General features: G+C 42.0%; 1 protein-coding gene across 3 annotated transcripts in view; it reads left to right on the forward strand.

Annotated features, from left to right (window-relative positions):
* Positions 1–19,077, forward strand: part of LOC144304441 (uncharacterized) — a 44,462-nt gene that overhangs the window by 13,261 nt on the left and 12,124 nt on the right. For 2 of the 3 annotated variants that reach the window (XM_077882982.1, XM_077882981.1), the window contains 3 exons: positions 2,646–2,685; positions 3,049–3,209; positions 13,954–14,107. In XM_077882982.1, coding sequence (XP_077739108.1) covers positions 2,646–2,685; positions 3,049–3,209; positions 13,954–14,107 — 355 coding nt within the window. Of the gene's footprint in view, positions 1–2,645; positions 2,686–3,048; positions 3,210–13,953; positions 14,108–15,425; positions 16,367–19,077 lie in introns of those variants that run through there. The other variant, XM_077882983.1, reaches the window with a different exon arrangement.

Consider the following 19,077-nt stretch of genomic DNA (forward strand, 5'->3'; position numbering starts at 1 on the left):
CATTTATCTCCATTACAGTAGATGGACACAGAGAGATGGGCAAGGAGTGGCTAAGGCATATTATTAAATAGAACATAACTGGAGATGATGCCACAGAATAAACTGTGTTAATGTTAACTAAAGAATGCACTTGCTAGAAGGCTGGCAATATGGCTTAAAGATTCAGATTTATATCGGGATTTCCTTCCTTTTAATGCTCTCATGCAGAAAGCAACATAATGAATTAAGTAACCCATCATTAATTTGCAGATTCATATGTGGGAAGGGGGAAAAGGGGGAGGTGGTGGGGGTTAAAATACACAGAAATGCTTTTAAAATCATTTTCATATAACCTAACCTTCATTTTTTTTTTACATCTTAAAAAAAATAATCTTACTTTTGAATCTTACTTTGAAAAATAATCTTACATTGTGTCACCTGACACAATGTCATTCACCAAAGTAAGTTAGAAAGTTATTAGTGGTCCTCCTGGAACTTAAGAAAAAAGCTGTTCTCATTCCGTGCCACCCACAGTGTTTCTCCTCTCAACATTGTTCTTCTTGGGCTCAGATTTTTGTTTCAATTCTAGTTATTTAACTTATAGTGTGATATTAGTTTCAGGAGTGTGACTTACTGATCATGGCCTACATGGATCACCCAGTGCTCATCACAAGTGCCCTCCTTGATCCCCATCACCCACCTAGCCCATCGCCTGTCCAACTCCCTCAGTTTGTTCTCTATGGTTGAGAGTCTCTTATGGCTTGCTTCCCCCACTCCTCGTTTTTTTTTTTTTTTTTGTCCCTTTCCCTATGTTCATCTGTTTCTTTTTTTTTTTTAAGATTTTAGATTTTTTTGTTTAATTTTTATTTATTTATGATAGTGACACAGAGAGAGAGAGAGAGAGGCAGAGACACAGGCAGAGGGAGAAGCAGGCTCCATGCACCTGGAGCCCGACGTGGGATTCGATCCTGGGTCTCCAGGATCGCGCCCTGGGCCAAAGGCAGGAGCCAAACCACTGCGCCACCCAGGGATCCCTGTTCATTTGTTTCTTAAATTCCATATGAGTGATATCATACGGTATCTCTTTATCATGAGCACATTAGGGCTCCCTCATTCCAAAGTTAATACCAATTCTTCTAGGCCAGGTCTCCTATAGCAGGAATAATTAAAATGCTTTACTAGTCCATTAAAAAGGTCTTTTTAAGATCAACTATGAAGTTACTGTGCTAGAGAGATAAATTATATATATATGTGTGTGTGTGTATGTATATATATATATGTATGTATGTATATACACACACACTTCATCTGCATTAAAAAATGTGAAAAGTACTCAGGTGAGATTATCTTTCCAAATGATACTTTTATTCTAGGGTATCAATGATAGAAAAAAGTTACATGTTAACATGAGTTCCAATTCAATTTTTACCACCAGAAAAGCTGTCTAAGATTCACAACTTTATTCACTGATAATGACTCAAACAGACAGGAGTAAATGTAGTTGATATCTAATTCTCTAATCATTTTTTCTTCCTTCACCAAGTATTGATCAGTAAGAGATATAAAAGTGCTTACAGATGAGGGCTTATAAGGAGTAACTTATTTCATCCTTTCATTTTTTAAGAAGTCATGCCCCTTTATTTCAAGGGATGAAGATGAAGTGCACCAAATCCAAGGCAACCTTCTTCACACACGCAGAGGATCCCTGGGGAGGATGGCGGGTAACGTGAAGGTCTGACCAGCCTCCCTCCATCAAGCCATTTAACGGCACTCTGTGCTGATGTGAATCAGTATTCTCCAGCTCATTCCCTCTCTCTTTTCCTCCTCTGGGAATTCACATAGTACATGTAATCTAATGTATGTAGTAGAAATTAGGACATATGAGCTTTAGAAGGTGAAGGGACACAAGAGACCTCTGCTTTACACTTCAGCTCTTTCTACTTGGAACTAAAGTCATGGAGAGGTTTGGTTTTTCTGCCTAGTTCTTTAGTATCCCTTGTCCATCGAAGGAGATTAGAAGCAATGACACAACTGCAGCACCTGGAAACTTCCTATCCCTAGACCACAGCTACGGGGGTGTCTTGAAACCACAATACTAGTGGAAGTCGTGAAGGTAGCTCTCCCAGGGGGTCGGTTCGCTCCTTCTGGGTAGGAGTCATTCCAGGAACCAAGTGTCCACTTTCTGTTAACTTCTAACCCTTTGTATTAAACCATCCTGCTTAAAATAGTGCATTTCCTCACCCCTCGTTGACGCATTGCCTATTGTCTCAAAGATCATCCCAGAGAGGACTTAGCTGGCAGCAAATTTGCTCTTTCAAAAAAGAAAAAAAAAAAAAACTATGCGTATATTCATTAATATAGTATATATTTTAATACATTTTGCCTCAACACAAATTTTTAAAGATATATATTATAGATTATATAAAGGAAAAGTGGAATAGGTGATTATGCAGGATAAGCATTTTCCTGGATCCTTCAAGATTGAAGAAAGGCAATAGGTAAGAATTTACATAGTATACAAAGGGAGCAGGACTATTAAAAAAAAACAAAAAACAAAAAACTCACGCACACTATTACTCCATTACTATTTATAGGTAGTTTTAACTTGTCTTCCTTCCCAAGAGTTAAGTATTTACCTCTGTGTTAAATCACTTTCTTTTCCACAGGTTCATGAAAGACCAAGGGAGGAAAAAAATCACATTCATTAAGACCAAGACGAGAACATATAATGTTTGTCCTTCTCCGACTGACTTACTTCACTCAGCATAATACCCTCCAGTTCCATCCACGTTGAAGCAAATGGTGGGACAGAACGTAAAGACTGCTAACTCTGGGAAACGAACTAGGGGTGGTAGAAGGGGAGGAGGGCGGGGGGTGGGAGTGAATGGGTGACGGGCACTGGGTATTATTCTGTATGTTAGTAAATTGAACACCAATAAAAAAAATAAATAAATAAAAAATAAAAAATAAAAAAAAAAGAAAGAAATAAGTTGGCAAATTGAACTCCAATAAAAAATATACAATCAATAAAAATAAATTTAAAAATAAAAAAAAAAAAAAAAAAAAAAAAAGACCAAGACGAGACAAGGGACTTCCCTGCAGGCACAACATCACACGGGAGCCACCCCTGACCCACCCAGAGCTCAACACGGAAGAACAAGGGAGGAAGACCTCTGCCTTCGTGTCAGCCGTCCTCCCAACTCCTACCCAGTGGTCACATCAACATTAAGGTAATGGTTTTCCACATACTCCCTCTACCAAAAACTGAACTATTTATAGTTATTTTAAGAATCCCTAAGGAGGTAAAGGACCCAGAAAAAGATTCAAAATAAGCAATATTCTGAGTTTATTATAAGCAGGCCCCTTCCCCACAGGTGCTACTACTAGCAACCCTGGGAAAACAAAGCTGAAATACATTTTCTCATTAACTTGAAATATAGACTTATTCTCCATAAAAATTCTAGAAAAGTCAAAAGAAAAAAAGAATTAAAACCACATAGGCCAGGTTTTTTCATTTATTCTCTGAAGCTTCATCTCCACATCTGTGTGTCTTTGAATTTCTGCCTCTGCTTCTCCATTTCAGTGTCTGGCCTCGCTGGCCCCCTACTTCTGTTGCTTTTTAGCTCTTCTCCCCTGCTCCAAGTACTTTTTCTTTTTCCTTTCTCCCTACCACTTCATTTTTCTTCATTAAATAGCCATTGTGTAAAATTGAAATCGCTACTTCTTGTTGTTATTTCTTCATGGTTTTAGTCCATAAAAGAATGGAAAAGTTCTATAATTTGCTCCAAAAACATTGATTTTTTTCCCCCTGTACATTAGTAACTCTTGATAAAGAAAAATCTTCTCACCATTTCTCAAACCTGCTGCCTTCAAATGAAACGTGATACTCCTATTGTGACCTCACTTCCATTTGCAATCACTCTGAACACTGAAGGACTTTTTAAAAAGTAATTCTGATGTCTAGAAAAGATTATATTTAGTGTTGACAGCAAAATTTCCTAACTTTTCTTCATGTTTTTGTGGTAGGCATGCTAAAGTAGGGGAAAAGCTACATTACCAAAGAATCAATGTATAAACATCAACTGACTAAAGTTAGTTTCTCAATAGGCTATGAGGATCATTTACACGTAAGCATAAAAATTAAATATTTTAGGGAAACATTGGTGTTATTTAAATGTTTTTTCCTCATGTAAGGATGTATTCATGACTCAACTCTACCTACACTATATCAACATGACTTTGCAACCTAGCCGGTTTAATAAAAACTAGACCATTGAAAACAAAACCAGAAAACGTTCCATAGGAAAAACAGTGGCTGTTCTAAAATGTCTAGCCTACTCTCTTCTTCGGGTCCAGCTGAGGCTTCAGCTCACCTGTTATTCCTCTATAATTACTTTGATCTACTGGGTTTTATGAGATTAAACATTTTTATTTTTATTTTTTTTTAAAGATTTTATTTATTTATTCATGATAGTCACAGAGAGAGAGAGAGAGAGGCAGAGACACAGGCAGAGGGAGAAGCAGGCTCCATGCACCAGGAGCCCGATGTGGGATTCGATCCCGGGTCTCCAGGATCGTGCCCTGGGCCAAAGGCAGGCGCCAAACCGCTGCGCCACCTAGGGATCCCTAGATTAAACATTTTTAAATAGCATGTTGTATTCTTTCTCATTTCAGCCTATAGTGGGTCAAATTCTCTTCTTTGATCACCTACCACTTGCTATGAAACACGCTCAGATTCGACCCAGTTCATTGCCAGCCAGCGTAGCTGCACCTGGACCTGATCAGAGAAGGTGCACCCTGTAACCAAGGGGACCTGATCAGAGAAGGTGCACCCTGTAACCAAGGGGCCCCACTGGGTGTTTGGGGGCCCCGGTCAAGTTTCTCTTCCAAATGACCTTGAGCAAGCACATCATCCCCTCTGGTTCTGACTTTCCCATCCTGGAAGAGGGTGTACAAGACTCTTCCAGCAAAACGGTTGATTGTTCCAAGATTTGTTTTCCAAACGTCAGAGATCGTCTACTCACTGAACTCACGCGCTCCATGGAGGGGAAAGCAGCTTTTGCAACAAGTAGAACCCAAAGGAGTCAACGTTTACAGGGAACAAACGTGATCCGGACGCTGGGTTTCACGCCACGAGACAATCAGCGGGTCCCCACCCTTGAGGGGGGAGATCCAGATTACAAGGCACGAAGGGCATAAAGCAAGAATCCAAAAGACACCTTAGCAAACGCAGAGCACAAGAGGCACAGAGGCACAAGAACAGTGCTGCGGGGGAGGGGCATGGACTGTCAGGAGAAGCTGACCGGGAAGGACTTCCCGGCCCTGTGGACCTTCTGAGTCATTAGAAAGAAGGACTGTGTGTTAGGAAAAGGGAGTTAAGTGTTGGGGCTGGGGAGGAATGTGCGAAGGTAAAGAGGCAGAAGCGATCACCTACAGGGACACAGTGGGGTCAGCACACCCAGACACCCTGAACCTGGGCTCACCCCCTCACTTATGCTAAGATCAAAGGGCAGGAAAGATGGGCATCGGCAGGGACCCCGCAGCCCTGTTCACAGGCTCACTTCCCGTCACACGTGAGCCAGGGTCTCCCAAAACTTCCCCAGAACTTGGGGAGCGGGGTGGGGGGGCGGATAGGAGACCACATGTTGCTTATTTACTTTACGTGTGACTTCTCAGGAGATCACCCTGACAGCGAGACCCTCAGGCCCGGGCATGGCTCAGGCCACAGCTGCTCTCGCTTACTTGGCCTCACTTTTGTGGCAGCCACACTACCACTGAGCTTAAGAGGGGTTCTTCCCCTTGCCCCCTACTTTTCCAAGTATCTTCCCTGGGATCCACTGGGTTAACCCATCCTATTCCTACTTGCTAGAACTAAAGCATGGTCTCCTAGTAAAACACAGGACCTGCTTTGGTAGGACGGCCCGGTGAGGAGATAGGATCATCACAGAAGACTAGAGAGGCAGGTTTTTGGTTTTATCATTACAAAATGCACAATCCACGACCACATTTGCACTTGAGGAACCTGTCGTCAGCTTTGGACAAGTAACAGGTACTGACAAGTGGACTGATGCTGGAAGCCAAGTGAGCAGCCAGGTGGCCACTTCAGGCTTCTGGATGGGAAACACAAAAGATCTACTGAAGCTGGAACGATGGCAATAGTAGGAAGGCGTGAATCGAGAGATGTATGTAAGTGTTTTACATGCTTACTGATGCCCTGAATTGAACGTGGTCCTGCCAAAGATACACAAAAATAACTAAGAATGGCCAAGGCATACAAAGCAATGGAGAAACAGGGGGAAGCTGGTTTGCGACCGACAGGGATTCAGGCTTCACCCATTCTCCTCTTATTGAGAATGTTCTAGATGCCAGCCACTACACCAGATCCCGGGACGCGGGATAGATGCTAAGACCAACCCTGTCCCTTTCTTTATGAAGCTTACAGTTGATCAACATAGGATCGCAAATCCCTGATTTTTGTTTAAAGGTCTGCATTAGGGAAGTGCAGGCTATTATGGAACAGGGGACTCGATCTCATCTGCTAAAGGAAAACCTGAAGGGTAAACCTGAGAAGAGTTTCGAAAAGTAATGTATTCAGAGATCTATTTTCAATGCGCTTCATTTGAGATATTTGTGTAAAAAAAAAAAGTGCCAATTATTTGTTAAAAAAAAATTAAAGCCAATTATTTTCAAACAACTCTGGACCACTTTACCTATGCTGTTTCATTCACATCACACATCAGCCCCGTAAGGTAATTATTATGTCATTTCTAAAAACCTCCAAACTTTAAATCAAGCACATTATTGACCACGATGGCAAGTCACGTAAGTACTAAGGGTGGAAATCTGCCCCGATCTGCCTAAAAGACCCGCGTTAGCAGGTTAGAAGGTTTTTTTGTGGGGTTTTTTTTTTTTATTCTGAAGGAAATTACCTCGATAGGCACGTCCTTTGGCGCTAGCTCCACCCCGAATAAACCCAACTCTTCTCCCCTTTGACAGCTCTTGAAATATTTAAGGACAATTATGCTCGCCAGCCCAGCTTTCAAGCTTTCACCCCATGGCACGGATACAGGTTTGCATACTCCGACCGCGAGAACTCCTACCTTGCACACCCCTTGCAGCTGGTTCATCCTCGTGGACAAGGCAGTGAGCATCGCTCTGTACGGAGACGCGGTCTGGCTTCCGTTGAGACCTACACCCGCGTATCCAGTATCCCCGCCCAGGCTCTGGCACGTTCTACACCTCCCGCCTCCCCCTCAGTCTCCATCTCTACCTCTTCGACTCCCCTTACTGTTGGTTCTCCACAGTCCCGGGGCTCTCACACCGGCCACCGATAAATGCTGGTCACAACCTGCCCTTGCCTGTTCCTGTAGGCCCTTGGCCCCATCCTTCCATCCATACGATCTAACAGTTTCTGGAGTCTTACTTGTCTCACCAAGCGTCTCCAGTTGTTGTTTCTCTAACTGGCTACATTAAGGTTCTGGCCCTTTCTTGGGTTAAACCCTGTAGGAGTTTTCTGCGCCACGACTAACGCCTTTATCTCCGTCAGCTTTTAGCCACATTTCTAATTAAAACCCGCGGGTAAAAGCTTGATGGAGAGCAGGTGAGCCGATACAAGAGAAAACACCTGTTTTAAGACTTTAGCCCTCAAATGGAAAAAACAAAAAACAAAAAACCTCTTCTTACATTTCAAAAAAGAAAAAGAAAAAAAAAGAAAAAAACAAACACGTACATCAGACGCCTTCTCCTCCTGTGCCTGGGAGACCTAAGGATCATCGGTTGGAGGCAGTAAAGCCTAAGTGACTATCTTTAGGGAATTCAAGAAAATTTGTCAAGTGCCTCTGTGACAGGTACATGATTTTGATTTCTAAACATGGGTTTCAGGACCCCCTTCGGCGTGCAGAGTCTGGGGCCTGTTGTGTCCCCCTTACCTTCAACCCCATTAACGTGAACAGCAGAACACAGTGAGCCTATGGGGGGGGGGGGGGACTGGGACTGAGGACACCTTAGCTGTTCTTCTGCCTCCGACTGGCAGCAACTACGACACGGCCGGGCCCGTTACAGCCCCTGTCCGTCCCAGGCGACATCACCAGTAGCAGGGCCCTAGCAGGGCCACGGCTAACCGATGCCACCTGACACACCGCTGGCGGGAGGCCGAGCTCCTCGTGGCGGTTCCCTCTCACGCACGAGGTCCACGCACCTGTGCCACGACCGAGGCGAGGAGGCGGCCAGGCCGCACGCAGCCCTTCTGCCCCCACTAGCGGGTGAAGCCAGCGGCCACAGGAAGCCCGGGCGCAGGGGCCACCCGGATCCACGTCCTCTGCCTGGGTCTGGGCGCTCGGAGCCTCCTTCTCCGCCTTGAAGTGTATTCCACATGGGGCTGCCAAAACACACGGCCTCCCTGAGGAGGCCTCGCCTCTGAGGACCAGGGCGGGTGGAAAAGAACCATTTTGTTCCTTTTTTTGGGGGGGGGGGGTTCCTACCTTGTCACAGGAAGACAGGGCTTTCCACGTCCACACGTACCGCAGAGACGGCCTTGAGCCTCCTTCCCACTCCCTCCCCTTGAGGAAGAGGGGGGCCCCTGCCGCCCCCCAGCCTGGGCTCCCCCTGAGCCTTCTGAGCTTCGGAGGCTGCAAGTGCTCCTCGCCTCACGCCCTTCAGCAGGGAGCACACCTGAGCCCGGGGCCACGCTACACCGGGTGGGCCGCGTCCCAGCAGGGCCGGCACCTGTGCCTCTGGTCAGAAATGCCAGAGGCTTGACCGCAGGCAGGCTGGGTCTGCGACCGGGGGGTAGGACCCAGGATTTGGGGTTCGCACAAGCTCTCTGGGGGTTCTTGAAGCACTAAAGTGTAAGAAGCACGGTTTTGGCGTGTGTCGGGAATGTTGACCTTCCAGTCAATGGCCTGGGAATCCTGAGAAACTGCACACGGTGACCCTACAGGTTAAAAGGTCTCAGGTGGTACCGGTACTGCTGCTTCTGGGACCTCCCCCTTTTCAGCAGCGGGGGAATATGGGGACCCCCGGGAGAGCTGAACAACGTGGGCCCCCGAGCCCCACCCGAGGGATCCTGCGGTCATTGGTTTGGCGCGCAGCCAGCAGCCAGCCGACCTGGGCCAGCTGTAGCTCCAGGTGCGGTGGATAGTTCAGCCTCTGTTTTCACTAGATCTAAGCCCCTAAGGAGAAGAACGTGGTTGGTACCTTAAATCCCAATAGGGAAGTTCACTGGGAAGAAGTCAGTAATAGGATCCGACTCTAGTGCAGCTCATGGGAAGAGAAGCTGTTTTTCCTTGGGTTCATTTAACCGTTGCTGTTCTTTGCATAAAGATCAAAGACTGGAAAGTCCAAAATCTAGATATGAGCCTAGGAGAGCGAGAACAAAGAGATTTCTCAGCCTGTTTTTTAAAAGGATGGGTCACAGCTCTCCTACAGTTTGTCAGGTTCATCATAGTAAAACACTAGCTAAGGCCCAACCCCAGCGGGTAATACAGTATAGACGAGTGGCATTTCCTCTTCGGCACTCGGCCCCGAGTACCTCACAAGGAGGAGAACGTGGCAAAGTGATCCCACAGGTGGAGTCTTTGTTATTTCCTTCTTGAAGACACACCTAAAAAGTAACGTCTACTGCAAACTCATCCAATAAATATTTGTCAGATACCTGCTTTGTGGCAAGCCCAGTGGCAGGCAACGGGGGTAAAATCATGAACAAGGGATTCATGGAATCCCCTTTCCAGAATGGTAGTCTAAGGAGACCTGCAAACCTGCTCCCTGGCAAAACAAGGCCAACTGGGGAAAATTATTTTTTAAAAAATTTAAGCCTCTGCAATTTTCCTAAGTGCAAAATGAAGAAACGTATATTTAAGAAAGTCTGCTAAAACTCACAACGGCGACAGTCTGTGACATTTGAACCAATGTCCGCCCCCCATTAACAAACATATGCCAATAAATTAGAACACTTCGATGTGATGGACAAATGCCTAAAAAGCACAAACTACCAAAAATGACTCAGGGTGAGAGAGAAAATCTGACTAGTAACAAGAGACTGAATTAGCACGCCAAAAACTACCTACCTACAAAAAAAGGGTAGTCCCAGATGGTTTTATTGGTAAATTCTACCAAATATTTAGAGAAGAATTAATAACAATTATTCACAAACTTTTCCAAAACCCTGAAGAGGAAGGAACACTTCCCAAATCATTCCATGAGGCCAGTATTACCCTGATACCAAAAGCAGACGAAGACATCACAAGAAAACTACAGACCAGTCTCTTATGCATATAGATGTAAAAATCCGTGACAACATACTGGCAAGCCAAATTCAGCAAGATACAGAAAAGATTGTACACCATTACTAACTGAAACTTACCCCCAGGAATTCAAGGTGCACTTAACATTCAAAACTCAACTAATGGGCCTTGTGGGTGCAGGGGGAGTGCTAGATGAGGAAATTCTCATGAAGAATTTAAAGAAGAATTTAGTCAAGTAGCCCATGGTTTAAATCTGGATTTATATTATATCCTAAGAAACAGATGAACAGCCATTGAAGAATTTTTTTTTCTTTAAATTCAATCAATTAACATATATTATTAGTTTCAGAGGTAGAGGTCAGGGATTCATCAGTTGTATACAACACCCAGTGCTCATTGTATCATGTGCCCTCCTCAATGCCCGTCACCCAGTTACCCCAACCCCCAACCCCCCTCCCCTCCAGCAATCCTTCGTTTGATTCCTATGATTAAGAGTTTTTACAGTTTGTCTCCCTCTCTGAATTTTCATCTTATTTTTCCCTCCCTTCCCCTATGATCCTCTGTTTTGTTTCTTAAATTCCACATATGAGTGAGATCATATCATAATTGTCCCTCTCTAATGGACTTCTTTCACTCAGCACAATACCCTCTAGCTCCATCCATGTCTTTGCAAATGGCAAGATTGCTTATTTTTATGATGGCTGAGTAATATCCCATTGTATATAGACCACCTCCTCTTTCATCTGTCGAAGGACATCTGGGCTCTCTCCAGTCTAGTTGTTGTGAACACTGCTGCTGGGAACACTGGGGTGCAGGTGCCCCTTCAGATCACTACAGTTGTATCTTTGGGGTAAACACCTGGTAGTGCAATTGCTGGGTCATAGGGTAGCTCTATTTTTAACTTTTTGAGGAATTTCCATACCGTATTCCAGAGTGGCCGCACCAGTTGGCATTCCCACCAACAGTGCAAGAAGGTTCCCCCTTCTCCACATCCTCTCCAACATCTGTTGTTTCCTGTGTTGTTTTCAGCCATTCTGACAGGTGTGAGGTGGGATCTCATCGTTGTTTCGATCTGTGTTTCCCCGATGGTGAGTGATGCGAAGCATGTTTTCAAGTGTCTGCTGGCCATGTGTAGGTCTTCTTTGGAGAAATGTCTATTCATGCCTCCTGCCCATTTCTTGGCTGGATTGGGTGTTGTTTAATAGGTTCTTTATAGATCTTGGAGACTAGCCGTTTATCTGATATGTCATCTGTAAATATCTTCTCCCATCTGTAGGTTGTCTTTTGGTTTTGTCGACTGTTTCCTTTGCTGAGCAGAAGCTTTTACCTTGATGAAGTTCCAAGAATTCATTTTTGCCTCTGTTTCCCTTGCCTTTGGAGCTGTGCCTAGCAAGAAGCTGTGGAGCTGAGGTCACAGAGGCTGCGGAGGCTGACAGATTCCTGCCTCACATTTAGATCTTTCATCCATTTTGTGTGTATCCCTGTGTGTGGTGTTAGAGAATGGTCCAGTTTCCTTCATCTGCATGCTGCTGTCCAGTTTTCCCAACACCATTTGTTGAAGAGACTGTCCTTCTTCCAGTGGATATTCTTTCTGGCTTTGTCGAGGATTAGTTGGGCACAGAGCTGAGGGTCCATTTCTGGGTTGTCTCTTCTGTTCCATTGATTTAGGTGTCTGTTTTTATTCTAGTAGCATACAGTCTTGATGACTACAGCTTTATAATACAGCTTGAAGTCCAAAATTATGATTCCATCAGCTTTGGTTTTCCTTTTCAATAACCTTTTAGCTATTCAGGGTCTTTTCTGGTTCCATAAAAATTTTAGGATTATTTGTTCCAGCTCTGTGAAAAATGTTGATGGCATTTTGATAGGGACTGCACTGAAGCATAGATTGCCCTGGGTACCATAAACATTTTAACAATATTTGTTCTTCCAACCCATGAGCTTGAAACATTTTTCCATTTCTTTGTGTCCTCCTCAATTTCTTTCATGTGTTTTCTATAGATTTCTGGGTACAGATCCTTTGCCTTCTTGATTAGGTTTATTCCGAGGTATCTTATGGGTTTGGGTTTACATTTAGAATTGTAAATGGGATGGATTCCTTAATTTCTCTTTTTTCAGCCTTATCATTCAGTGTATAGAAATGCCACTGATTTCTGGACTTTGATTTTATACTCTGCCATTTTGCTGAATTACTGTATGAGTTCTAGCAATTTTGGGGTGGAGTCTTTTTGGGTTTTCCACATAGAGCATCACATCATCTACAAGGAGTGAGAGTTTGACTTCAATGAAATATTGAAGAGTTTTAAAGAGAAGAGGGAAGAGATGTTGGCAAGACATCTTTCACGCAGTCTTGAATTCCTACATATGTCCTCAGGAATAAATAAATAAATCTACCTAATAGGACGCATAAAAATCAGAAGATGTTATTTGTCAGACTAACAAATTTGGCTACCCAAAATTTAAAAGAAAAATTTCTTGACAAATATGACTTTATTGATTTTACCAAAAAGTAAAGTCAGAAGACAATTGCTGAACATTGGTAAAAGCAAAATCAGATGACCTCGGCCAGAAGGGAAAACTATTTACAACCTATATGTCAAGTAAGGATTCATTTTCCTAAACTATAAACAATCTCTATAAATCAAAGAAAAAGACAAACTTACAAAAGGAAAATAGGCAAGCTGCATGAGCAGAAAATTAAAAAAAAAAAAAAAGTCATACAGGGGTCCCTGGATGACTCAGTGGTTGAGCGTCTGCTTTCAGCTTAGGTCATGACTCCAGGGTCCTGGGATCTGGTCCTGTGTCAGACTCCCTGCATGGAGCCTGCTTCTCCTCTGCCTCTCTCTCTCTCTGTGTCTCTCGTGAATAAATAAATAAAATCTTAAAAAAAAGAAAAAAGAAAAATAATACAAATGATTCTCAAACACAAAATCTTACTTAATCTCACTAATTATAGATAAAAGCAAATTAAAATTCATCAAGATAACAGTACTTTTTTGCCTTTTTGGCTGGCAAAGCTCAAAAAGTTTTAAAATACTCTGTGCTGGCAAAAGTATGCATTAAAAGGTACTCTGATACATTGCTGGTGAAAGTGCAAATTGTTATAACCTCTATGAAAGGCAATTTAGCAAGAGTTATCAAATCAAACACATTTTGACTCGGCAATTTAGCTTCCGAGAATCTCTTCTATAGGTAACTCATGCCAAGGACCTATGTCTGTGGCTTTTCATTACAGCGTTGATTTTAATAACAGTAGGTTGGAAATACCTAAATGTCCAACATTAGGGAACTGTTTTAAAACGTTAGTATCCATAGAGTTGGACGACTGTGCAGCCATAGGAGAGTGAGGAGCTTTTCTACTGACACAGAATGACTTACAAGACATACAATTCAGTATGTAACTACTTCAGTCAAGACTATAAGAGAAAAAAAAAAAAACCTGAACTTTCCTAATTCTTTGAGGTTAGCTAAGAAAGGTAAGAAAGGACTGTTCCATAGTATTAAAATCTTGACAATAATAAAAAGAGTTCAAAGGATATATTAATGCCCACAGAATATGGATGGAAAGCACCTACTTCATTCATCTAAAATTGTACAGCTGCCTCTGGAACTGAGCATTGTTGATTATAAAACCATGACCTGTTTAAAAAAAAAAAAAAGACCTGTTAATCGTACAGAAAAGTGGAGATTATATTGAATATTTTGTATTTTCTATCTGTTCTTTTTAACACAGTTCTGACACTGAGGCAATTGTCCACCTTCTGAATCCCACCTCTCCAAGGCTGAAGCTGGGAAAACTCTCTTCCCTGCGTGGTTTGTGCAGGCTCGTGACTTGGAACAGTGCAGCAGCCTGGGTATGCAGCTGGCCATGGGCATCCCGTGCATTGGTGAGTATGTAGAAGAGGCACCTGGGGCACAGCAGCGATTGGGAGGTGGAGCTGCCCACACAGAAAGCTCGAGGCCTGAGCAGGACACCAGCTGTAGCATCCAGCACCTGGAGGCAACAACGCCACTGGGCCATGCTCTCCTCACGCTGGTGGGCTGTATGGTTTGGAGTCTTTTTCTTAAAAACTTAGCATTGAGGTTTCGAGGTTATTCTCTAACTCCCCTAGTGACTATGAATCTCCCAATATCCTTTTTTAAAAACTATGCTGTTTGATCAGTCAGTGTTACTTCTTGTGCTTGTATCCAAGCACAAGGACGGGAAGCTTAGAGTTTACTAAAAACCAAAAAAATATGTGTGTCAGGTATTCCAATACACAAACTCCAGGGCAATTAACAAAACAAGATATTCCGGGATTAGTAAAGAGTTCTTAGGGAGGCTCTTTTCCCTAAGTTCTGTGAAAAAGGAAAGAAGAAACTTGCAAAATAAACCACAATGGGAAGCTGTTTTCCCAATCAAATAAATGTCATTATTGTAACTGTACCCCTGCACCAAACTGACGAAAGAAGTATAAAAATAATAGCAATAACAAAACACTATCTGCTTTACATATATTATCTCATTTAAGCCATACAACAGGGCACCTGGGTGGTTTAGTCAGTTAAGGATCTGCCTTCAGCTCAGTTCATGATCCTAGGGTCCTGGGATCGAGTCCAGCATCCAGCTCCCGCTCAGCGGGGAGTCTGCTCCACTTTCTCCCTCTGTCCCTCTCTGCTGCTCATGCTCTCTCTCATGCTCGCTCCCTCTCTCTCAAATAAATCAATAAAATCCTTTTTAAAAAATAAATAAACCATACAACATCCCATGGTAGGGGTTCATTTTATACATGAAACAAAAATTACATTGTTAATCAAATTGTTTAAGGTAATAATTAGCTTCAAATCCACATAATCCAGGCCTCTTAAACACTACATTTCATCAGCACTCCGAGTTAAAAAAAAAAAAAATAGACCCTAAAATAGACTAAACTGTTTGAAGTTGTTTATGCATCTATTGGTGATAACGCTATTCACAAATAAAAATTATACTATTTCTGATGTAAAGAAAGGATCACCTAAGTAAGAATAATAATATTCACAGCTGCTACAAAGACTAAACAGATGCCTTGAAATCTTGAGTTTCTTAACACCATCATTGTGATCCTTACAACATACCCAAAAAGTTCCAGGAGGCAAAGTAATATTAACTCTACCGATGTGTATATAAAGTTATCTCCGTTGTGTCTAGACGTTTCTTTTTGTCCTTTATTATCATATTTTTAGGATACAGAAGCCTTCGAGATGGAGAGGGACTCAAGCTAAGGATGCATCCAGGACCAAAACGTTATAAAGAGGAAGGAAATTACCAGGAGTTTCCCAGCCACTCTCAAGTTTTTGCCAAGAGAGCACTATGTGTTCTTCAGCAGACATTCACTAGGTGTCTAGTAACAGGTGCTTTCCAAAGTGATATGAAAAACACACAAGATTAATTAAAGCATGGCCTATGTCTTCACCAAATTTACAGCTTAATAGAAAAGATAGAACACAATCAAAAATAACCATAATGCCAGTGGAAGATAAATGCCGGGAGAAAAACATAAATAGATTAGTTCTGACCGGGGGAAAAAAATGTCTCAAAGTACAAATGAGACATGCAGCTGCACAGAAAGAATATTCCAGGTGGAAGGAACAAGACAAAAAAAAAAAAAAATTCAAAGGAATGAAAGCCTTGGTGCTGAAACACAGAAAAGCACGGTTTCACCCGAGGCCTTGTGAAGGGTAGAGCAGAGATGTGACTGGAAATAGATTTTGATTTCAATCCCCGGCTCGGAAGTCAGAATCGAATCCTAGAGGCCACGATCCTCTGGAGTAGATGCCGTTACACTGACTTCTCGCTGTACTCTGGCCAGAGCAGGTGCTCAATCAGCCCTGCCAACTTCATCATTATTTACTATGATAGATCTTTTATATTAGTAGAATTAGTGGTGGGGGCCAAGGAAATGGCCCATCAGTAAATGGAAACATTTAGATTTCAGTCCTTATGGCTTACATTTATTCTGCAGGGCATTTAGAGTTTTGAGAAATGTGTGACAGGCATAATGCCTCCCAAAATATTCACTTGATAGGTAAGAAAGTTAAATGAGTTCTTGTGCTCAAAATAAAGAACTGGATGTCCTAAATGCATACTTACGCAAACATAAATTTGTTTCTTTTTTTTTTTTTTTTCATTTCTTTGCCCAGCATGAAGCTGTTAGAATAGTGTTGTTTTATACATCATTAAATAATAATATTTATCCTGCGGAGTTAAACCATATTAATTGCATTTCTCATTTTTTTTCTTTTGAAAGCAAAATGAAAAATGCAAAAAAAATATAATTTTAAAGCCGTTAAATGGTATGTCAAAAATTCAATTTTTCTTCTCAAGTCATATTAACCATCTATTTTCATGGCTTGAATGACAAAGTTTTAAGACCCGTGGAAGTTTAACTCAATTCCCTCATTCTTAGATTGCTTTGGGGGACCCAGAGTTCCCTACAATTTGGATGAAGGTGTTTTTAATTACCCTTTAAATTGTGCGGCAAAACACATTTTGAGGCTTCACTTTTCTTTTTTCTAACGTGCATCTCCTAGCTGATGCCTGTGCTTGAGAGAATCCTTTCTCTGGTGAGAAGGTGCACCCAGAAAAATGCTAATCATCTGTCATTTAGGAAAACAGGGAACATACATTATATGTGTTCTTGTAGATTAAAACTATTTGTCTTGGGTAAACAGCGAGCTTAACAGTTTGTCCCATGACACACTGTACACACCCACATACACACAGTAGTTTTTCCTAAAGAGGGAATGTAGTGCAGCAGCAGAATTGTAGAATTGTCTACAGAAGGAAAGAAGATTAAAAGCCCTTCTGGACCTCTTGCTCTGGATGAACTGGTTCTGCTCTGCAAGTTGGATTCTAGGTCAAGGTCCAACTCAACCATGGGAGACGATGACTGGGCCTTCGTAACTAGCAGGGCAGAGCTCTAGGGCTCATTATGACGTGGGGTTCTCCATAACCCTGGTCCAGCTGTTGATGCAACTGTGCTCAAAACAGCCCACGAATTATGAGCACAAAGGCTGAAAGTTGGACACAGTGTTTGTAGCAAAGGGTTAGCTGTGCTCCCTTGAACCCGGAGAGGAGTTGGCCTGGGAGTCAGCAGAATTAGGCTCCCCACAAGTATGTGAAACGTCTTCTCGTAGCAGGTCATCTGCAAAATGGGAGAGTCTAAAAGAAGACTACCACCTCCGTGATGCTCTAAAACCAGGAAAGAGCACTTATGTGGTGCACACCATGTGCACTGCCTAGAATGACACTCAGCAAGAACCTGTGGGAAGGTACGGAATAAATGTGAAAGGGAAGAGGCTCATAGCAAATGCAATCGCCTCAAAGGCAACTCCAAAGAAAGCTAATAAGATGTTGCAGAAGCAGCCTGTCAGGGCCTTACTAAAATTACCATGACCCAGCATCTGGCCCCCAGCTATTTTATAAGCTTCAAAACTCTCGTTTACTGGCATCAATTATCACTAACATCATTACTTTACAAATAAAAAAAAAAATCTTTGGCTGAAGAAGTTACAATGTAGTCCATGATCTAAATGGAAATGGGTGAAAAAAAAGAAAGAGCCTGCTATTGATAATAATGAGCAGAGCAATGCAAATTTGGCAGGACAAATCAAATTTGGTTGTAAAATGAAAACACTTTACAAGCCTGGGAAGAGGTTTCAGTTGTTTGTGGATGCAATGTCACTCTCATTAGTAAAGGTTATCGTGCAGCTCCAGTCTGTAGTTTCTTATTAACAAAATGGAAAGTGAATATACATACTAAATTAAACATTTCACCTCTTCGGGGCCATATCTGACAACCGTGTTTATCCATGCATTCACTCAATTCGACAGTCACTTATTAAGCCTTGCTATATATAAGGCAGCTTCATTTGGGGTAGCACAGAAAAAGTCAATACTATCAGAAACAGATTTATATTTTTTATTGACTCATAAAAATGTAGATTACAAAGAAGATATATAATAGCACTGATATCTTTGGCTGAGGCAAAATGTTCTCCATTCAAAATTGGAGAAACCTGTATTTTACATGCTAGATGTTGCGATTCTGCAGAGTGTGTACTGCAGAGGCCCTCCCCGGAGGTCTAAAGGAGCTATTTCTCTGTTCCAGAAAAAGAGGCCTTCGCCTGTTACCAAAAACTTATATTTCCAGCTGCTGCTGGAAAAATTTTTGTTCTGAGTATTATTAATTCAGGTTCGGAATGAAAGGTCAAATAGTAAAACAGTCGACAGTAGCCAATCTCATAAAGTAACATATGGAATGAGTAATTTTATGCAGTTGATAAAAATTGCTAAATAGTTACATATTTCTCTTTAGTGCCACTTACTTGTCTTCTGTTAATTGTTCACAGCCCAACTTACATGTCACTTCTTCTGCAGAGACTTCCTGTTCCCTTCAGCTAAAATTAAGTTCATGTCTTTTTCAATATTCCTCACCCCAAGGAGGATCAGGTTAAAAGCGTTCTTTTTATAAAAGATAGAGTGGTAAGATACAGCTTCATTCCTAATGTTCTTAATTTACTCTTAAAGTTACAACAGAGTCTACACAACCTTCATAGTCCTCTCTGAAAGAAAGAAAAATAAGGTCCAAATATAATAGTAGAACATATAAATCAAAAAAGAGGGGAAAATGTCAGAACACATGAACATTAAAAATGTGCAACAAAATTATAGCAATAAAGTTAAGTATATCTGTCAATAACAGCAATTGGAAATGACTTAGACTTCTCTGCATATTTAAAAAATTAGTTCTCTGAGTAGTTTACAGAAAGCAAATGCCAACCAGATAACTTACACAAACACACAGAGAAAACTAAGTAACACAGAAAGAGAATG

Source organism: Canis aureus, chromosome 34 (assembly GCF_053574225.1).
Source record: "Canis aureus isolate CA01 chromosome 34, VMU_Caureus_v.1.0, whole genome shotgun sequence".
NCBI classification, from domain to species: Eukaryota; Metazoa; Chordata; class Mammalia; order Carnivora; family Canidae; genus Canis; species Canis aureus.